General features: G+C 35.7%; 1 protein-coding gene across 10 annotated transcripts in view; it reads right to left on the bottom strand.

The window, feature by feature from the left end:
• The window catches only part of USP34 (ubiquitin specific peptidase 34), a 129535-nt gene that overhangs the window by 1490 nt on the left and 104883 nt on the right, over positions 1-23162 (bottom strand). For 6 of the 10 annotated variants that reach the window (XM_066995342.1, XM_066995340.1, XM_066995344.1 and 3 more), the window contains 23 exons: positions 22814-22894; positions 21455-21540; positions 20438-20606; positions 20279-20353; positions 19564-19715; positions 19080-19128; positions 18874-18978; positions 18708-18752; positions 17175-17279; positions 14557-14704; positions 12982-13616; positions 11483-11640; positions 10243-10321; positions 7135-7261; positions 6693-6800; positions 5497-5601; positions 5247-5371; positions 4026-4178; positions 2959-3082; positions 1667-1746; positions 1145-1285; positions 874-1020; positions 83-242 (listed from right to left, as the gene is read on the bottom strand). In XM_066995342.1, coding sequence (XP_066851443.1) covers positions 83-242; positions 874-1020; positions 1145-1285; positions 1667-1746; positions 2959-3082; positions 4026-4178; positions 5247-5371; positions 5497-5601; positions 6693-6800; positions 7135-7261; positions 10243-10321; positions 11483-11640; positions 12982-13616; positions 14557-14704; positions 17175-17279; positions 18708-18752; positions 18874-18978; positions 19080-19128; positions 19564-19715; positions 20279-20353; positions 20438-20606; positions 21455-21540; positions 22814-22894 — 3157 coding nt within the window. The remainder of the gene's footprint in view (positions 1-82; positions 243-873; positions 1021-1144; positions 1286-1666; positions 1747-2958; positions 3083-4025; positions 4179-5246; positions 5372-5496; positions 5602-6692; positions 6801-7134; positions 7262-10242; positions 10322-11482; positions 11641-12981; positions 13617-14556; positions 14705-17174; positions 17280-18707; positions 18753-18873; positions 18979-19079; positions 19129-19563; positions 19716-20278; positions 20354-20437; positions 20607-21454; positions 21541-22813; positions 22895-23162) is intronic. The other 4 variants (XM_066995343.1, XM_066995349.1, XM_066995346.1 and 1 more) reach the window with 2 other exon arrangements.

Raw genomic sequence — 23162 nt, 5'->3', positions numbered from 1 at the left:
GGTAAGAAAACAATGTGTTACATTAATTTGTAAAAGTTTGTAAAATTTTAGCATTACAGTGAAATCGTGATAGAAGGCAAACCTTTAGTTTTTCTTTCTTTGGCTTCTTGCTCTTGTAATGAGTTCCTTTGTTGTTGACACGCTCTACATTTGTTTAAAAGCTCTTGTAGAGTTGGAATCAGGGCTGAATTGAGCTGTTTGGGAGTGTGCACTGAAAGCAGCAAGGCAAGTGCTCGGAGGTCCTAAAAAAGAGTCAACAACCGTAACTAGCCTTATTTCCAATTTGTTTCTGATAAAAGCTACGCACAGAGACATCTGTGCAGTAACTAGAGGCTTCCATGTGTTCTGAACATCCAAAAGATCAAATTCTAAATACACTGACACTACCGAAATTTCCCAGTCACTACTCACATGCTGACCTTAGTGTGTATCTGTTCTAAGCGGGTAACAAAACCGTGCTGCCCACTGTAAAATGACATCTTTTGCTGGGTTAGAGCATGCCAATGGTCACTGCACTTCGTGGTGCTTCCCCTCCTCCAATAAGCCAGCCCCCAGTCATGTGGTTCCCACTGTCTGCTTGGAGACCCAAGTATGCATCCTGTGTGCACTGAGAGAAGGCGTGCAAGTGGAATGGAAACTTCTGGAGAGCTCAGACTGCTGCTGCATAACTTTATGACTATCTCATTAATGGAGATGAACGCTCCCAGCCAGACAGTTCAGGTAGCCTCCCATGCTCTCCTCAGAAATCCCACTTAAGCACAAAGTTGAACTAACAATGCCCACCTCTTTAGAAGCTGCTGCATGGCACTGAAGAGCTTCCACAGAAAATAAGCTGCCTCCTAAATGATACTGAACGGCTTAGAAAAGACTCACCCCATTTAAAGTAGAGCTTGCTTTGGAGATTTCAACTCTCTGGTTGCTGAAGTCAGATTCTAGGCTTTGATATTGGTTTATTAGATTCGTAATTAGAGTATTGATTAAGTTGGCACAGTTTGCTTCAGAAAACACCTGCCCCTGGACCTGCACAAAGAATAGATTCTTTTTAAACCACAGAAAATGGAATTGTGAAAACAGTATCCTAAACTGAAATAACAGACCTGACTGCATTTCTTGGAACAGAAACTATCACTAAAGGTTCACCTACCTTTAGAAGAAAATGGGTCAGAAAGGTGTATACAATGTTGTTGTTAAGAAAGGTCCTTTCATCCATTAGAATACATTTTATATATTCTGCAAAAACCGGATCTTCACAGAGGAGCTTTACACAGTTCTTTGACATTGCAGACTGGTAAAGAAAGAAAGAACACTGCAAAGTCATCGCCGGAACTACATCACAGCGCTAACACCGTCAGCAACATCTGTCTCAGGCACAGGAATCTATCCAGGCCCACTGATATTTTTAATTCAAACTATATGGTTCTTAATGATAAAAGTATTTCAGATCAATCAGCTATTAGTAAATTGCACAAATCAAGTATTGTCAATTATTTCACATTTTCCTTTCACGAAGATAACATAAGCAGAGGTATTTTCAAAATATAACTAACATTTAATGTTTTGAATGATTAAGCAATACCCACTGGTTAAAATTCATAGGTTAGTACCTGTTTCACAGTTACTGGTTTTTGCCCGTATTTCCATTCTGTTCTCAAACCCACTGACTTACCTGAGTCTGACAAAGCTCAGTCCAAAGTTTGGGGAATAATGCAAGATGAAGTGGTAAACCTTCATACGCAACTAGGACACCTGAAATGTTATGAGAAAATAGTAGTTACTTTTGTGAGAATGGTTGAAAAATCATCCTCCTTGGAGACAGATTCTCACTTCCTCATATAGTACCAGTCCTCAAGCAGTACCAAAGTGCCATATCATTTGATAAGACCACATTCTAAACATTTTTTATAATCAGACTGATGGTCTGTGAAGTTTTTACAGTACCTCTAATAAATATATGTATCCCTTTAGTATTGCTATGAAATGTAAAAAAAGTAAGAGCTGGCTTTAGTTCTGGGTTTGTAATCAGAATCTGGCTAGATGCCTAATTTTAAGAACTGAATTGAAGAGACAGCTCCCAGAATGCTTGTCTCTGTAACAACTGTATTTGTGTGACTGCAATGTTTGTGCATCTGCACCTACCACACTGGAAAACAGTTTATCCTGAGTCCTTGGTGGAAAAAACAACCACCATGATATGCCTATGAGTGACGTGCAATTAATGGGGCAAGTCAAGGCAGGATGCTGTCCTGCAGAGAACCAGGCAGAACGACCGGAGCAGTTGGATAAACCCAGAAATGCCTTGCTCATACAGAAAAACAATGCTTACATTGTGACAGGAGGAAACCCAAATACTGGTGGTACTTAATGGCAGAGCTGATACAGTATCTATGTTTTCAGGTACAAACTACATGACTGGATGGTTACTCATTTGGTTAACTTGTGATGGGTTCCCAAGAGATGGAGTGAGACACATCCAAGTTTTACAACAAAGTCAACACCGTCAGTGGCTGTCTAGATGGTCCGTACGCTCCTGGGCAGATAAATAATACTTGCCAGAAATGGCATTAACTGGAGAGATGATGTAGATTAAGGAGCTGACAAAGCCATTTAAAAAGAACTAACTTTTTAGTTAATTTAGTTGGTGAAAGAACCAATTTCAGTGAGTCCTGTATGAAACTGTAAATGTGCAAGGAGACTGAATTCTCACTGGCTGCCACAGGTCCCTTCTGGACAGGCCTGAAGCCTGACAGTCGTGTAGGTAAGATGGCAGTGCATCATTATACACACTGCACAGTTCTGTGGATTAAGGAAAATTAATTTCCAGAACAATTAATGCAGCAATTTTCACAAGCACTGCTTTTTCTTACAGATCTTCAATATAAAACTTGGTGGAGAAGTGCTCACAACTACCACAGGAAAAAAAACAACGCGAACTTTAAGCTGTTTAACTTTCATACTTACTCATTTTAACTAATGTTTCAGTAAACTTTTCACAGTTGATTGCAACTCGGCATAGTAGATGAATGAACTGATGATAAGAAAAGAAGTAGTCTAGCAGCATACGATCATAAACATCATCTTTGCCCTGGAGATTTAAGAGAACTTCATTTAAACTACATAAGCAACTGGACTGCTACCAGATTTCCTAAGCATCCCTGCACTTCTTCCCCTAAAACATTTCATCAAATACTACAGGAAAACATCATGGGGATTTCCAGGTCTAACCCAGTCCAGCTGTGTTTTACCACTGTGTCCTTGTTAAGCACAACAGTGAGATCAGAGCAGGGATGGCAAGTGCAATTCCCCCCCACCAGTAAAACCTCTATTGTAGGATTCTGAATAAACAGGCTCTGAGAAGATGCAAAGCTATGTGAATAGCTTATCTTGAAGAGGATGAGAAAAGAATGCAGTACTTTTAAATCATATGCAGATATGTAAACAGATACACTACTACTTTTTAAATCATAATGTAAGTTACTGTCCATGCAAGTCAGAATTTTCTCAAGACAAAGCTTCACAGGCTTTCAAAGCAGTATTTTCAAGAATGTCCCAAAGCAAATGATAAACATATGCCAAGAGTCTCGTATGCCAGTATTTTAATATATTTTGGATGTATGCATTCAAAACAGCATCAGCTTCTGTAGACCAGATAGCCAAAAGGAAATCTCAAAAATTCAAGCAAACAAAATGCGATCTTACATAAAACAAATGAATGAAAAATCAGCATGCAAAAACACAGGTAAACATAACTGTGGATGGGGTTTTGAAGGCTTTGAAATCTTCTGGTTCCCAATGTATATGAATTCATTACAGACTGTAAAGTACTGTGTCATATAATAATGACTTTTCAGTTCAAATATTTACATTATTTTGTGTCACATCCGTTACCACTGGATACATGATGGAAAAATACAGATAATTTCTGGTTCTAGGCATTTTTATTTAAACTTTGGTCATACAGTAAATTTGATGGTGCACAAATACACAAAGCATCATTTTGAAAGCTTTAAAAAAGAAGGGTTACTTACCCTACAGTAACCGTGCTTCTTCGAAATGTGTTGCCCACACAGATTCCCATCTACGTGCACATAGGCCTCATGTGCAGGAGATTGGATTCTTTCTGAATAGCAGTGTCCACTGGGGCTGTGCCTGCACCCAGTGTGTCCTTGCGACCACTGTACCTGAGGGCATAAGGGGTATGGCGGCTTCAACCACCACTCAATTCCTTCACCGATAAGAATCCCCCATGACAGGGCTCTGCATTAGCACAAGAGGACCACCGCAGAATCTGTGTGGACAAAGCATCTTGAAGAACCACGGCTACTGTACAGCAAGTAACCAGTTTTCCTTCGTCGAATGATTGTCCACACACATTCGTGTTAAGGTGGGATTCATCTTACCTGACTTTAGCTATCTATCATCTACTCGAGTGAGCAATCCCTGCTGTCAATGGAGAGGGACTCCTTCAAAGGAAGAGTCACTGACCAGACTCGGATGTCTAAGGCAGGAAGGATCAGCCTCCTTCTGAGGGTACCGATTCCTCTCCATTAACCACAGGAAGGGCTGTACAAAGACCTTCTAGATAGGCAAAGTTATGTGAGCTGAATCCCACCGCTGTGGTAACTGTAATAATGGGACATGGCAAGTGACTACAAAGTAGCCCCACCAAAGCTGGCATCCCATCAGGAAGCCCACAGAAGGGAAAACAGAAAGTAAAAGACTCAAAGCCCTATAAAATAGCCCTACGTATTTCAGGTATTGGCATTTTACCGAAACAAATAGCAGATTGTGCCTCAGTCCTGGTGGAGTGGACTCTAATGAAACCTAGAGGATCGACTTAACTGTCTGTTAATAAATCTTAACATTGTTTGAAACCTATTTGGATTATCCCAGGGCAGTTCCTGAATATTCTTTTATAAATGCTACAAACAGATTGGAAGATTATCAAAATGTGTTTTTGTTGTTGGTTGGCTGAATTTTGTTTTTGTTTTTTTTTTTCCCTGAGTACAAGGTTTAAACATTTATCATGTCTAGAATATGAAGCTGTGTAATCACCAAGGGCAGGGAAATGGTGCTTCTGGAGTGCACATCTAGAATGGAGTATATGAGGACAACACATCTTGAAGAAGAATTATGCTTTGTTTACAAACAAAATGTAAATGTATTATGCTACTGGATTATTATAATAGTTCTATAAAAAGGGAAAACAACAGAGAAATAGCTATTGATAAGACAATACGTTTACATACCTTGCTGGCTTCCACCATTGTAGGCAAGAGGCACATATTAAGTTCAGGACGTGGAGGACGAATATTGCTTTTTCCCCCTATTAATTTCAAATTTTCACGACATGGAAAATAAGGTCCTAGAGACACTGTAGTACAAGTTAGGATAAAATAGGGATATATTAAAAAAGGTCAATATTTGACATCAGCAAGGAACATGACAGAGTAATAATAGTGTAACAGAACTTCAAAATACAATCACTGAAATACCTACTTGGGATATTACTGTGGTGGTATGTACAATGATTGTGCTGTAGAAATGGAACCAGAGTATGTAGGAAATCATGAGGACTTAAAAGTACAAGCTCCTTGAGGACATCTACAAACAAAAAGGTTTTTTTGCTATTACAAATTGTTATTTCTTAACAGAAGACAGTTTAACTTATGGCTCATGCATTTTCAAACTCTCATCTCTCTTTTGCTAGGGTGCACTGTGGAGGTAGGCTTACTGTGAGTAACACGCAACGTGAATACACCTGAATCGGTCAAGGTTCCCTTCACCTCTGCCACTGGCAGCAAACCTGCTCAGTGGTAGATCTACAACCAATGAGAGGCGTGCCAGCTTGTAGGAAGTAGAAGCTCAATAAAATTACCCTCTTTCCTTCTTCTTTAACATATCAGGTTTGATGCCTGGAAAATGTAACCAGCAGCAGTCAGGAGGACAATGAGAAAGGCACTTAAAATAAGAGGAAAATGCATGCAAATCACACAGAAAAGGTTTCATGTGGACAAAGTTTTAGGCCTTCATTAGCATGCATAAGAATTCAGATTATATCCATTAAATTAATATCAAAAAAAAAAAAAATGCTAGAAAAAGATTTTGGAATAGGCCTTTCTAGTGCAAAACAGACACATTATATATAAGGTCTATGCCTACAATTTAAAAAAACAAATGTATTCAATTCCACAAGCTCTTTAAGCTTTACTTTCACTATTATACTTTCTAGAAAATAGATCATAAAAATTTATGCTAAAAGCTGTTAATTCAGATGAATTTGCTCAGCATATATTTGAGCGGAGCATTAGTTAGTACTTGAACCTTAATGGAAGATTTGGGATTTGATTGTAAACTGACCCGACACCTGAATTTATGAGTTATTCCTTAACCATGCCTCTGATTTTTAATAAGCCACATTGCACAATGGCCTCTCAAAATGAAGGCTGACTTTTCGTGCACACAGTCTGCATGCCTAGCAAAGTATGAATATTAACTTTAACATGATGAAAACACAATTATTTATAATAGGAACAATGGCTATATTGATACATTTGACAATATTAGTTTCAAAAATCCCAATCTACAGAGCACCTAATAAGCATTTGCACTTGTAAAAATGAAATTTGAATTGCAAATCGGATACTCGCATAGAACAGGTCCTTCCTGACTGCAGTTAAAAAATTACAACTTACCAATACAAGCATTTCTAAGTTCTGGAGGACTATAGGAATTTAGCAGAGTTAAAAGCTTATGGGCAAATTCAATTCGCTCCTGCCACTGAATGAGAGCTTGCTTCACATCTGCAAAGGCAAAAAACAGAAATCTGCTTAGTGAATTTCACAAAAGTTCTTTAAATGAAGCACAGAATTTTACTGCTGAAGAATGATTTTTCCTCTAACATCTTTATCAATCTAAAAATCAAATTCAATCTCATTGATCTACTGCTATTAAAAGTACTTAATCTAGTCAGATTATGTCAAAAAGGAACTTAATAAGTAATTTAAAAATAATCTGCTACTGCATTGAAAGTTTGTAAACATAGATAATAAGTAAGACAGAATACTAAGTTTTAGGTCATGAAAATTAATTAACAGACAACAGACATAATAATCCTTTGAAGAGTTATAATCAAACCTTTTCTTTGAAGATATGGACGTGTTGATTTAAGAACTGAAAGGAATATAGACAGAAGTTCTACCAGGTCTCCAGTCACGTGGCAAGCTGTAGCCTCGTGGTACATCATGTGCAATGTGTTAAAGGACTACAAAGAAAAAACCCACACTTTATGTTGCCACATAACACAATATCATTTCTATCCTACAGACACTACTTTTACGTTATTTTATGCACAAAAAAAAAAGTATAAAAGAATATCGTGCCAGATGTAATCACAAAGTTACTAAAAGCTAATAACATTTTAAAAAGAGAATAAATTTGTATATGCAATTAGCATATTTACTATGAAAAAGATTCAAAAGAAAAAAGGTGGGGGAGAGAGGAAGAAAGAAGGAAAGAGAGAGAATGAATCACCAGGTATCTTTTACAACAACTAAATATAACTGTTGACCTGAACATACAGTTCCAGTAACAATGAACAGTAAGTAATCTTCTACGGAAGTTAAACTGAAACCTGCTTTTGGTCATATAAGGCTGCCTTGTGTTCTTCTCACTTAATCCAAAAACTAGAGTCATATAAATTTTTTCACACGTGCGTACCAGAAGGAAACTGAATTTGTAAAATTTACTATAACAATAATGCCGATAACAAGTAACTACCCATCTCTGCTCAAAAAATGAGCATTTTTGTGAGCACATCCAATACATCTCTTAGAGATACACATTTAAAAACATCCTGAATTTGATTTCAAAGGTAAAAGCTTTATATTAGCGAGAGTCATGTAGACTACCAATCGTGTTTGGTTCAGAATAATGACGAAATTTTCACACATAAGATCTATCTAAAACACAGTAAGCAAAGCATAGCTTGAGATGGTATATTTATGTCTCTAAACCCAATCTTTTGGCCAGCCTACCAGGTGATATTAGAGATGCATAAAGAAAGACATTGGTATATGAATTGGGGGGGGGGAGTACGATTGACATAGACAATAGTTCTTTTTTAAAATGTCCTGCTTAGGAACATATGTAATATGATTGTACATACATCAGATGAATGACTTCTCCCTTTCTAACAAAAATACCTTGTGGGCATCTGTGATTTATAGAAATTTATAGAAATATCAGAAAAGAAAAGCAACTGATTTCCCAACACCACAAAAATTCTAGCACAAGGCCTAAGAAAAGTTATTGAATCTGTTGGGCTATTTCAAAGATATATGAACATTAATCTCATTCCCTATAAAGCAAAATCTCAACATGGTGTTTTTTTCTATTACAGTGAAGATAAAACCCCACTATGCGGAAAACTTTTCTGGATGTGATAAAGCCTTGAAAAGTTCCTAAATTTTTAGCTTGAGTTTATGGAATGTACGCATTTACAAGACAAAGAGGAACATATTCTGGAGTAACTAACTGTAGCTAGTTAAGAGGCTTACATTTATAACAAGCTCATGAAAACTAAAATTTCACAGTACTGCAGTATCTTCATTTGTATCTTTTCTGTTTTTGTAATTCCAGCCTTTTCTATCACATTATGTCCCAGACAATACAGAGTAGTGACACCAAGAAGTTAAATATATATATATTTTAAATATAAACCATATTAGAATAGGGTTGGAATCAACCTCAAAGCATCATCTAATCCACCCACATGCCTTAAGGCAGACTAAATATCTCTATATCCATGACAGATGTTTGCTCAAAGTACTCCTGAAGACTTCCAGTTGTGCTGACACCTTCTAAGGCAATCCGTTCCAGTATCTCATTTACTGTACAGCTACAACTACCTCCTACCCCGTTATTTTGTACCATGGATTTGTACCAGTTCATTATCCCCTCCATGGTGACACCAATCTGCATGTGCCAAGAATGAATTTCTTATTTTTACTCAGTTTCTCCAACACATCTAGATCATCTTAAATTTTACTCCTGCTCTCAAAACCACCTAACGTCCCTTCCTTCCTTCCTTCCTTCCCATTTTGTGCTGTCAATTTCTTACTAAGAATTTCTTACTAACTCATAACATCTATTGCTAGTTGCAGCTTTCTGCTTAGATCTTTCTAATTTTATCCTTCACATTCTTCTTTTGTTCTTTTATATTCAGTGTTATAAATCTGCTTTTCTTTCCACTCTTTGCATGTTTTCTTCTTTCTCTTCATGCTAACAAAGAGTTTCTGATTTATCTAAATTAATTTCCTACTAGACTTCCTACCCTTTCTTCACATGTGGATAGTTTTGCCCTTTGAGTATCTGCACATTTTTCTTCTCAGACTTGCTGCCATCACACCTTACCAACTAATTCTCTGAATGCATCAAGGTCATCTGATTCCTCTCCTTCCATTCTTAAGAGTTAGAGAGTCATTTCCTGCTCCTGCTCACCCAGACTGCTTCCCAGCTGCGCCTTCTCAGTCAGTGCCTACATGACTTGGAATCCTTCAGAACTCTCCAGTCACATTCCCCACTTGCTGCATCACAAAACTGTCACGAACACGCCCGAGAGGAGATGAACAAATGTTACCAAGCATTTCTTCCCAAAAGAACTTGAAGGTGTTGCAATCTCTTATTACTCCCAAATCATAAAAGACCTCACACATTTTCTTGGTTTGGGATCCATAGTAGAGTAAACCACAGTATCTCCCATCATCTTTTTCCCATGTTTTCATAATTTACAAGCTTTCAGTACACCTAATTTGCTCTTCATTATGAACTTCAGAGCAAGTGTACCTGTCCTTGATATACAAAATGACATATCACCAATTTATTTCTTGCTCATCTTTCCAATTTAAGCTACATCCTTTTATAGTTATCCTACCAAATCTCTGTTACTGATTAAGCTTTCATCTTAATCCAGTATGAAGATTTTTATTGCCTCAAAATTACTCATTTAAACTCCTACGTTAGTGTTCAGGCGTGTCTGGTAAATCCTTTTTTTTTTTTTTTTTCTTCCTATGACCCTTAAAATTTTAATGTTTTACATGTATGCCAGTACTTCATCCACATATTTCATATATTTATTTTAAATTATACAATATTACAACAATTTAAAGCAAATGTTGTCAGGAAGGAGCAATGAATCAATAAGAAAGTGAGGTGTTCATTAAAATTAAATAACAGAACACTTACCTCAGTCATCAGAATCAATCCTCGGTTAAACACAACAAGAAGTCTGTCTTCATCTGATTCTAGTAATATTCTGAAGGCACTAGGAAAAAAATCCAAACATTGAGAACACTGAAAAATGTATGTATTTTTGTAATTCATACCGATGTTTAAATTTTTTATGCTCATGCTATTCTTTCAAAAATTATCACAGAAGGCCAAAAAGAACATGCTTATTCTCTTGTTGTTTTTTTTTTTTTAAAAAAAAACTTTTTCATTTAAAGATGTCTCTGATGTCGACTTCCTTTTTAAACAACCCGCTGTCCAAAGTAACTTATAAATAGCTTTTATGGAGATATTTCCCAAATGATATCTGCAAAAATGTTTAAAAACTGGGTTAAAGTACTTTAAAACGTACTTCTAAAGACAGAACTTTATGCTTTTCAAATAACGCATCTCAATAGATAGGTCCAGTTAAGCATGTATTTGGACTTTGAAATGTGTAAAACCATTTCTATCAGAACATTTTATGCTTATAGCAGAACAGAAAGGATTATGCATTGCAAATGAACCACTTATCTCAGCACTGCAATACTTCCAGTGCACATGGAAAAACCTGACTGCATTCTATGAGAGATGACTGTATGTAAACCCTTCAAGTGACACAGGCTGTTCTCCTGCTCAGAAGTCTCTTTCAGTCCATCATCAGTTCATTTTAAAACCCCAGTACCTGACCTAAGTGCACAAGCAATTTGTGGTTATACTGACAAAAAAAACAAGCAACAGTTTCAGATATACTATTAAGATACACTAGAAATGAAAAACTATTTGAAGATATGATACAATAAAAATGTCCCACAGGCACAATTTCTAACTAACTTTTCTGCCCAAGAATAACAAATGTCAACAACAACAGCTGAAATTACTGCTTTGCCAATCTAGATAAATCATGGTAGGCTGAGAATGGAATTCAGCTTAAATGCTGAATTAGTACATCTACATGATTTTTTTTTTTCCAAGGGCTCTACTAATGCAGTTTTGTCATGGTGTTTATTTTGAAACATGGCAATATTTATCTTGTTTCACACCTTCTTTTTGCATAGCTTCTGAATTTTTAGATGCTGAAACCTTCTAGAATAAATTACATTTGAAAACAATTGACTCTGGAACAATGCTAATTTTCATCATACTTCACATTCTATGAAATGCAGTTCTTATTCAAACTGGATTCGATTATTACACTGCAGCTTCACTACTAACGTACCTTATTAAAGTTGTCCAACAAGACCGTCCATCCAAGCAGCGCAGGTAACAGCTTATGGTTGTTTTCTTAAATTGCTTTATGTCTTCTATCTCTTCTTCTCTCATGTCTGGTCTCTGAGCTACGAACAGTTGCATGAGGTTAAACAGCTCTTCTACTGCCTGAAACACATAAAAACGTTAGGTTAATCTCTCAGTATGTACGGTTTTTATCTTCTTATTTACTCCTCTGTATTACTCCTACTAAGTAATATGTAAAACATAATATACGTGAGCAACTTCAGATGGGCTAACATTTTAACCCTTGTAGTAAAGTTATAAAATCAGCAGACATTTTTAACTTAAATAATTAAAACAGTTCCTAAAAAATAAAATTCTGACAAAGTGCAGATATTCCTTATCTATCTTCAGCGCAGTTTGCTTTTAGCCTTTAATATTTACTGTGTGGATTATGACAGATATTTGAGATAATCCTTTTGAACCTTAAATGTATGTTTTGGTGCTTTCTAACAGTGCAGTTCATTGCTACATATACGTGGACAGAAGAATCTGGGAAATCCTGATCCATGTGCCCAAACTTCCTGTCTTTCCTTGGGGAGTTGAAGGTCTTTTTTTTTTTTTTTTTTTTTTAACCATGCTTAAGCACGTACTCTGGTGATACTATTCATATTCTAAATAACAGAATTCAGGAAGCTGCTTGGGCTAAAACTCATTGAAGTCCTACATGCATGGAAAACACATAGTAAAGTAACTGCAGTCCCTTGTGACACAGACTGAGACTTCCACGGACAGATGCAAACAATGACGGCAGCAGGACTATTCCCAGAACTTCCACAGTATAAATTTAATCTGTGAGCTGAACTAGACTGGAGTTCAAAGTAGAATATTCTGTATATTCTCCTTCTCTACAGAGGGCAAAAAATCTCTGTGATTTTTCTCTTAAAAACTTTGTGAACCTGATTTTTCACCATTACACATGGGCAATTTTAACTAGTATCTATTTTTACCGTGACACATTATTGCAGAGACAGTGGAACTCCCAGCGTACCAATGCTTTACAAAAGGTACACAGGTGTTCCCAAGTGACCACGAGGCCATCAAATCTTGGTCCTATTCCAGAAACTGAAAGCAAAGAAGCCATTTACTGGGAATTCCTCCAACTCAATGTGTTACAATGCAAGACCATTAAAGGCTCTTTCCCTGCTGCTTAGAACTAGACTGGTGTAGAGAATATTGAAGAATAGTGGAATCATCAGCATCTGCTTCCAGAAAAAAACATCTGCTCTCCAACTGCTATATACCGCAAGGGAAAACATCCCCACCTGAAAGTACAGTAATCAGATCTAAACACATTATTAATTACTTATACCAGGAAATAAAATGTAATGGTTTTTCCACTGGATATATTCAATAGGTCTTTTCATCTCTTTCATTAAAAGACAAATCCAGTAAAAGAGGAAATACTGACAATAAAATCATACTTCTGGGTATCAATCTACTTACTCCTGGGTACTGGCTGGCATGTGGTGTAAGATTCTTAAAGGCCCACTGGATATTCTGGTGAGAAGCCAACTGCCTCGTGAATGCAGGAGACTGCTCGCAGCAGAGGCGCAAGATGCCGTAGTAGGCAGGCAGCATCCCACGGTTAAAGAGCACCACATCTTGATCGTCGTGGTCTGCAAGGATGTAATTGAAGGCAATGTTCTTCGTCACCACAGGATTCTGTACAATAAGGCGTACATTCTCTGGACAGTCGACACAGACATTGTACCAAAAGGACAGCAAAGCCTGTTTGTTGTGGTTGGTGGCTATAGCTGGCTCAGAAAGTTTAGGCTGGAAAAGGTTCCATAAGTCCATGAAGTAGGTAGAAAACATGAGTTTCTCAGTTTTTGAGATCAAACAGTATGTCATGAAACTGAAGTAGGGCACAAGTTTTGTAGTGCCATGAACAGCAGCATCGACATATAGTTTAGCTCTTGAAAGAAGGCCAAGAAGCACATTGTAGACTTGATGCAGAACTACAGTGGTATCGGGACTGAGAGGCAGATCGCGTGTAGGGATGTGCAAAGAACGGGTTGATCGGAACATCTGACGGAAGGAATTGCTCGGAATAAGCGACACCAAGAGATAGGCTGCAGCTTCAAATAATAAAAAAAAATTGTTACACATTCGTTCCATATACAGATTTCAAAGCATTTTACAGAATCTGGTATTACTATACTCACACTGAAGATGAAAATAATTGTGTGGATAAGACTAACACAAAGCAAGTTAAAAGAGGTGTTGAGATTAGCTTTCAGGCCTATTCACTCTGTATTTCTGTCTACTGCTTGGTTCTAACTACTGTAACACCATGCATCCCAGAACAGAAATACATAAACAGGTGTTTTCTATGACTGAATTGTCTACTGCTTGATCAAGACCTCACTACCTCTTCAGCCCTGTTTACAACTGGAGTTTGTTACAAAGCTGTCCCTCCAGTTTCCACATCTTTCAACCACAGATATTGTATTAAAGCTCAGAGTGGCCTATAGCAATCAAATCTCCTTTACAACACAACTTAGACACAGAAAAGCCTGAACGGCAGAGCTTGGCAATAGCCTGGCTACGTGATTCCTGGCAGAACAAACTACAGAGGAAGGATATGCTGGAGCTCGGCAGAAGCACAAACTTCCTTCTCCTTCATCCACAGGTTCAAAGGACTTCACTAAAGATTACTCTGTGATGAGTGAAAGAAGAGCAAGTACTATTCCTACCTACAAAGCAACTATGGGATGAAAACTATGGAGAACAGCTTGGATTAATTGTTTTTCTTCTTTGGGTTTTCCTGAATCACGTAGATTAATCACATATGATAAAGAACCTACCAATATATCATTCCAGTAATGAAATTAAAATATGTCTTCCATCTAAAATATTATGTAGTAAAACACTGATATTTTAAAATACAGCAATACTAGAACAACTGGAAAAGGAGGAAAATACAAGCACAAGACGTATTTCAATTGTCACAGGAATACCACATACACTAACTTGCTGCAACAGCAAAATCATTTTTTTAAATTTAAATTAACTTACAAGTTCTCACTCTAGGATAGTTATGTGCCAGAAGAAAACGTTCAACCCAGTTTTCCATGTTTTGCAGCACCCAGCTGTGAGCGAGTTTATTTCGAGGTGTTTGCACAGCCAGCCAATCCAGACACTGAGATGGGTTGTATTCAATGACCTGAAAGAATAGAAAAATCAAAAAGAATACATTAACTTTGATAGTATTTACTGATTGCATTAAACTAAAAATAACTATCAAGTCCTTCAAAATATATTTTGAAAATCACATAGGGCTATCAAAGCACAAGCAAGACCCTAGTGTTATGGCAGACAAAAAGCCCACTTCTTAAATTTCAGTTTGCTTTTTTTTTTTCTGAATCTTGTTCAGAGCTGTTGAAAATACAAGTCTAGGAAGTTACTCTACATGTCCTTTTCTGTATATTTTAAGATATTCAAGCATTAAAATGTTAAGCACTTTTAAAACTGAATTACCTTGTCTTTACAAACAAAGCTAACACAAAACCTTATTGCTGAATTAGGGTTTTTAACACAAGTTAGAAGAAAACAAATGGTATGCAAATATGTTGATATAGCTTCATGCTGTCATGTTTTTTTTTGGCTAATCAGTTTCAAGGAATACATTCATCTAGTGCTTTTCAAAGATAATGAAAAGCCTGTGGAGTGCTGTCGTACAATTACGAAAGCCTTACAGATACAAGACTCAACATAAGTTATTGTGACTTTCTGGTTCTGAGGGGTTGTAAATTTATTGACATATTACTAGACCTATAATTCTCTCATTTGGTAGTTTTTTTAATCTGCTTTCTGTGAACCTTAAGGTGCAGGTATCCTGACAATTAAAAAGGAACTCCCTCTGCATAGGTAACTGTAGGCAGTAACTGCATTGCTGAAGCTTCTTCCTACTACCATAACCCACCTGAAGAATATGAGCAGCTGACATGACCAAAACCCTGCTTATAAAATATTAATCTCCATTAAAAAATAAACACATCAAGAGCAATTGCCCCCCCATTTTTAGAAATAACAATTTGATCTGTCAAACTTCCTCCATCTTAGCTGGAGGATATCTCCAAGAAAAACATTGGTCACCATCTTCATCACTCAGTTATTTTTTAACAACTTCTAGACACTGGAAGGGCTGCAAAAGTTGGTTCTGTGCCCTAAATCCATCTGTCTGCACTAACTACTGTGCCTCTCGTCCCTGCCTACACAATTTCTCTCTCTAAACCTTCAAATGGGTCAACAAGGCGAGGATAATCATGCTGGCAACACCAGAAACTGAACTGATGACATCTACTGCTAACACTTGGCTTTCCAACAGAAACCCATCACTGATCGCCTCCTCTTTAAGTTCAGTTTGTATAGTGAGAAAGAGGAGGGAACTACAAAAGAGAATTGCATAATGATTTACAAACTTTGTAGCTACTGATTTAAACACGAAGCACATGTACTTTATGCCATAAACTTGTCTGTTGTCATAGGTAGGTTAATTCCAAACACTCTTTTGCAAAGGTTTCCTTATTGCTAAGAGAAAATCATAACCTATGACTTCCTTGTATGCAGAAAACAGTTGGATATAATTCTTGACCTTGAGATCCTCTGTTTGAACTCCTTTTACATGAGGTACAGCAGTTACAGCTAACTCATATGCAGATCAGAAACCCAGCTGGTATATGCTTTTCCAGATTACCTGACTGTTTGTATCCTATCACTGCTCTTACCCAGGAGAAAAATACTCTTAGCCATCCATATTCTACCCCACAGCACTTCATTAGTTTTCTGTTTTATCATAGGTCTGAATTCTGCACAAGTTTTACAAACTTCCTCCTGTGCCGACCCGTCCGTCCTTTTTTTTTTTTTAAAGGGTATTAAACGAGAAGGGATGTTCAACAGTTTGCCCTTATCAGTCTTTAGGGTGAACACACTGTTCTTTGACAGGAATAAATAAAATAAACTGAACCACGAACTCAAACAGCAGTTAGCTGAAGCTAAAGCTGTAACTCCTGATCTACTTCTCAGATCAAGGAATGTATCCCTCTGCCACTTGGTTAAAAAGTCTCTTTTTCTCTTTAGATGTGCAAGTAAGAACACTCCTACGAGAACCAGAAGAAGAAGAACCAGAAGAACCAGAGCAATTAGTCATCAGAATCAAATTAGCACTTATACTTATTTTATGGGTTAAAATGTTAACGATCATTTTACAGAGAACAAAAAGTATCAATCTAATATTCACTTAACTAGTACATAATGGAAAATAAAATAACCAAGGAAGGGCCTTGAAACAGTTTACAGTCCTCACAAAAGGATAATTCAGAAAAAATAGCAGAATTTGCCCAGAAGAAGCATTCTAGACCCTTATTTTGAATTAATTTCTCATTAAACTAAAAGTTAAACTGAAATATCAGTTAACCAAAATGCTGTTAAAATAGAATTAAAAGTCAGAGTAGAGCTTTTAACATATATTAACCATTGCTGTTCCTTTAGAAAAGAAATGGTCATAGAAAAAGATCATGAATTGATGCAGCAAAGATGACAATGAAATGGAAAATCCTTTTATATACACAAAAAAAGTGAACAAGAGAAATACAATTTAGCTTCTAATTGTTTTTCTTTTTAACGTGTTGTACCTCCCATATCCTCTGCAGAATGTAAGAAGCAAAGGGTGGCATTCCTGGGGGTCCACCAGCAAATTCCATTAGCATAGTCAGCAATTTGAAAAAAGGATTGGCTGCCTGTAATGCATAAAAATAAAAATAAACATTTTTATCTATTTCATTTAATCTATTAATACTTTTATAGACTCAAAAAAGCATCCCCAAATATTTACATTAAAAAAAAATACTAACTTCAGATGTGAACATTTTAATTGCTTTTAATCCCTTATTATTTAATCTGTAAATAATCCATCTGTCTGTATCTATATCTTATTTCTACTACAACCATACATGGAACTAACCCACTGGTTATAGCTACTGCAAGGCAACATTATCAAACTAGATAGGATCAATCTAGTAGAAATATATAATTACAAGGAAACAACAATACGTATTTTAAGCCAGACATTACTCCGAACAAAGGGAAAAAAATCAAGCTATACAACATTTAAGAATTCAATAGTTGACTCTGTTTTTATATATACGTGTGTGTGTGTATATATATCACTATCTTAGAAATCTATAACTTTTAAGCATTTGCAGAACATGTAACATGGATCCTGAAAACTTTATCCAAAACATCACATAATTTTTGAGGGTTGACACTGATCATAATTACTGGCATACAGTTTCCCTCTGAAAACAGCAACATGTCTACTCTAACATGGTTGCTCTTATATGATATAATATTATTTTTTTAAGTTTGCTAAAAGTCACCCAGCTTTTAACTATGCTTTAGTAAAGTGGTTACTATTTTATATTTTGCACCTCACCAAAAATGCCTCTTGTGCATGTGTATAAGTGCAAAGCAAAGAAAGCATAAAAATGTAGCAAATGTTAGCATGATAGGAGGGAAGTAGACTGTCATCTGATAGTGCCCATTCTATCACACAAAGCAAAGCTGTCATGAGAATGATTTTGCATGTGCTTCTTATCCATCCACAATCATGTCACCTCTGCTTGACATGCCCTCAATTTTTCCTGATTGTTTTTTCTTTTCTGACAGCAATATACAAGAATGTCCTTGTGTGAGCATACACTTCTCCACTATGTATATATTTTTTCCATGTGGAATCCATTTGGAACTCTCAGTATTTTGTTATTACCAGGGCAGGAATTTATTCTGACTGAGAAATGTGTTTACATGCACAGAATTGCAGAATAGTGAGCCAAAACTTGAACAAACAGATGGTAATTCCTTATCTCCACTTATTCTAACATACACATTTTACTGTTACCAATTTTTTTTTTAATTAATTAACATAGGTGGAGAATCTAGAAGTATGTTGTTTGGCTTTGAATAAAACTTTCATCTGAAACTGCATACCAGATTTCTGCTTTAGAAAACTTAATATACAGCACAGTTAGAGTTTATTTTATGTCACAAAAACTTTCATGGATCATCTTCCATGCAAGATTTTTGATTAGCAAAGGATTATTTAAGTAATTTAAAACAGAAAAATATTAATACAAATTATTTAATATACAGGTAGTATGTTTACATACCTCAGGAGTCAACTTTGCTATAGATGTGAAAAGCATGGACACAATCTTAAAAACAAAACAAACAAAACTCACTTAGACTTGTGCTTTTTCAGTTAAAATAATAAATAATCCCATTACACTTATTAGATAAGATCTTCAACAAATAGCTGTAGCTGCTGATACTTACATGTTCTGCGAGTCGATTATTGTACCGACACAAACTGAAAATGAGATTGCAAGTTTGCCTGATGTTGATACCATCACGGATATGTTGAAACAAAAAAGGAAAACCCTAAAACAAATAAGAAGATATTAGTATATTGTCCACAATTACCTACATACACAAATGTGCATTTTTTTTGAGGTTTATACATTCATACTTATATGAATTACCTTTCCTCCTGTTAATGCTGCCATGTCATTCTGCGATAAAGTCAAATGCCTAAAAAACAAGAAAACCTGCATTATTTTACTTCAGAGATTATTAAGTCAGGTTAAGGAGAAATTCAGGACTGTGAGCGCTAGTTTATACTCTTCAGTATCAGGATATACAAGAAAAAATACAAGTATTGGCATAAAACTAAATAAAAATAATATTTTCTAATTCGACAGACCAAATTAAAAAAAGAAAAAAAAAAAGGAAATACAAATCAGGGCAACTGAATGTATTCAGTGTTTTAGCCTCAATCTTTTGTTTTGTCAACAATGACAAAATATTTATCTTAAAATGGTTAACAGCTTAACGGACCCATGTACAAACTCATTTATGTTGTTAAAAGATTAAACTAATTAAAAATCAAAACAAAACAAAACCATCTATCTCCGTTTTGAACTAACTTATATTAAAATTTGCTTTTGTGTTTTCAGAAGCTCTTGCCTTTCTGAGCGAGATTGTTCCACTAGAAGAGCAATCAGGGCAATCATCTTTTCAAGTGCAGCAGGTCTGTATTTTTCTTCTGCTAAAGAAAGTATATCCTCCTCTTCCTCCTCTTCCTCTCCTTCTTCCTCAGAAAGTACTTCAACCTGTGGCTGAAGGAAAAAAAAAAAAAAAGACAAACTGCATGGACATTTGTTGCTTTAATTTCAAATACCCTGCACACGTGTTTGCATATTCTGTCATCTCTTTCATTCAAAACACCTTAATACACCTGTGTGATTCAAATCAGGTAAATATCTATGTGCTTGATTCTCATGTTGAAACATTCATTTTGCACAAGCTGAATTGCATTTACAAATGCAAAAGCTAGTTTGAAGTCACTACAGATATAGCAGTCTATATAAGAAAAAAGAAACAAGTTTAAACACAATTTGTACAAAAGGAGCATGCAATCAGTTGTTAACAGCATGACGGGGGCAACTTTAATTGCTTCTGCCTAATTTCTATTTTTGTACTAAACAGAGAACTGTAGTTTATAGAATAGTCAAATCAGCATCTTTTTTATATATAATGTTCAACTGAACATTGAGAAAACTGTATGATTAAAGAAATTTTAATTTAACAGCTGAAAGATGGCTCACGAGACATAGCATCAATGATCTCATATATAAGATAGGAAAGACTAGTACTCATTATAAAAGATACTCAAACTTACATTTTCAGGTCCTTTAGTTCCCATGTAGAAATGGACCATTGTTGATATGGCTTGCAGTGAGAGCAAGAACTGGCTCTGAAATACATATATATTGAATTACTTGAAAATACAGACACGTAGTTTTACAAATTGCATATGTATATCTAAGGCTATACTCACTTCCTCTTCTCCCATTTTGGCAAATTCATAAAGAAAGGCAAAGTATTCTGTAAGATGTTTACTGTGAGGCTTAACACCATGCTCCATAATTGACAAGAGAGTCTTCACAAAACGCGTTACACAAGAGCGACTGCCGATGTCTTCCACGGGACCATCCATGTCATCCGAACTGAAAACATAATCAGATTTAGACATTTCACACAATACATGGAGTATAAAATTATCTGAACCTGTCCTTTTTTTTCAGAAAAACTTTGTTTTCCACTCTTCCCTACTATAATATTGAGATCTCTGACATTTTCTCTTATGCCAAATATAGCCTAGATGTAGAATTTTGTCTTCCAGAGAAAACTAAATTCTGTATTTTGATATGAAAATTGTATTTTCATGTCCTGAATTTTGTTATGGCAGTATAGCTCCATTTTTGCTTCAGAAAAAGGTATCATAAGGATCACAAGCTTAACCCAAGACATCAAAGAAAAAACACTCCCTTCTTCCCATTATGTATCAAAAGAATAAATATTTTAAAAGTGACAGTTTCCTTGGTAATTAGCAGAACGAAATAGAATCCAGTAGTTTTGTGGTTCTTTTTGTCTACTTTGTGATGAGAACTGTGATTTAGTTATATGACACAGGACTGCACTCTAACCTCCACCCTCTTGTACTGGTTTACAAATTGTAACTGCCACCTATATGCCTCTGGATCCAACATACAGTTAGATTCTCATGTGTAAGTAGAGGAACTTACACTTGCAGCTTTTCAGTGATACTGAAAGGAAAACCAGGCAGAAAATCTAGTCTAAGGGAACAAATACTTCAAACACTGTACCTACATGCACTGGCTTCTCCAACCACAATAGTATTTTAAATGAGTCGGAGCATTTTGGGTAGCATAATAAAGAATAATTAAAACAGCACAATTTTAAGCTTACAAGGCCATTTTGAGTAATTCATTAAACAAAAATGGTTGCTGTAATTCATGTAATATATATAAGTTTTCAGGTGTTATTATTTTACCAGTCTTCCATTCCTGGCTGGAGATAAAGATGTGCATGCACTGGCCTCAGTCTCTGTATCACATGAATACACAAGCGCTGGAACATCTGCAAATGATAAGTAAATGAACTCCACGTGTTCATTCTTTTGCATACATGCCAATACAGATATTTGCAGCAAAGAATATTCTGCCTCCTAATACTACTTCCAGCTCTACATTATTCAAAGTTAAAGCTGAGATTAAGACTCCCACATTCCATTTATTAGTGTACTGACACCATGTATTTCAACAGAATGGTCAAACCTGGTTTTTATGAACAGATTTTATGGAGAAACCCTAAAACAAGTTTTAATATTGGTATGCACTGTATACTACAGAAACATGACTTAGGACCACTGCTCATAAACATTATTTTTTCTTCTATTTTCAGGAATGTTTAGATATTTCTGGCAAACTTTTTATTTCACCTCTGGCTATCAGGAGATTTTTTGCAAAAATTTTAAGCAAGTTCCTTCAGGCCATTCTTTAATTAATGTAAATTAAATTTAATTTAATTTAGAAAAATTCATCTTTGCCTAAGATCTTGCATAGTTTTCCCACGAAATATGCTCCTTTAATGATGTGTTGCATACAGAAACAATGTATGGTTCTATATGGAAAAAATACCTTAATACTTAAAGAAGTTAAACCAGTTGGAGGGTTCAAGTGAGATGAAGTAAAGCTACAGTTTTTAATTGAACAACTTGCAAAGAAAATATACACATATGTTAAATTATTAATAGTATTTGTATCTGGAAATATTCAAATGCTACTAACACAGGTGTGGTGCTTTTTGTTCTGTTTTGTTTTGTTTCCAATTTTAAACATTTCCAGAAAAGGGTATTAACAAAACTTTGTGGCATAATGTCCTAAAACTATACCTACACACAAAGACAAAGGCAGAAGAGAAGTTTAGAACTGAAGCTTTCAGTTAGGAGCACTGAAAAGTACATAATTAACTACTTTTTATTTTCTGAAGGCATATCTTCAAACATTGTTGAACCAGTTAGTAAAGAAAAGCATTTTTAATGTACAATGTTTGAATTTGTAGAGATTATGTGGGAGTTGTATAAGCTTTAAATAGTATCTATGTATCTACTGTGTCATTTTGTGATCCTACCTTTACAACTAAGGCACTGTATTAAAATAGATTTTGTTTCAAACAATAATGCCCCCATGGACAAATATATTCTCTAAACCCTAAGCGAAAATGTAATAGAATAGGACAATTAAAGGTATAAATGTAACCTTTCAGAATCACTGTATGTGTCATAATATTAGTCCGTTTCTGTTCATTGGTCAAGCAGTCACTTGATTTATATAGGAACATCTTTTCTTACCTGTCTCACAATCTGATTGGGACACTTTATTAGAATCTGCATTGGCCACCAATCATCATCAGCCATACGATCCAAAAACCACTGCAGAAGATACATACTTTGTTAGTTTTGTTCCAAACTTGTTCTAGTCCAATCTTCTTTTTGCATGATACTAAAGTCTGAAGAGAAATTGATGTTACTATTGTTAAGGAATAAGGAAGTATTAATCCAAGGGAAATATAAATGTCTTCCGTGTATGAAAAGAAAGGAATAAGGATCAACAGTAATAAACGTTAATATAAATTTATTTCCAGTATCTTCTTATCCCTGTGTTCTGCAGGCCATTATTCAATTATCTGGAAGGAAACAT

This window comes from Anser cygnoides, chromosome 3 (genome assembly GCF_040182565.1).
Source record: "Anser cygnoides isolate HZ-2024a breed goose chromosome 3, Taihu_goose_T2T_genome, whole genome shotgun sequence".
Classification (NCBI taxonomy): domain Eukaryota; kingdom Metazoa; phylum Chordata; class Aves; order Anseriformes; family Anatidae; genus Anser; species Anser cygnoides.
Note: the sequence above shows the minus strand (reverse complement) of the source record. Positions and strands in the feature narration are given on the sequence as shown.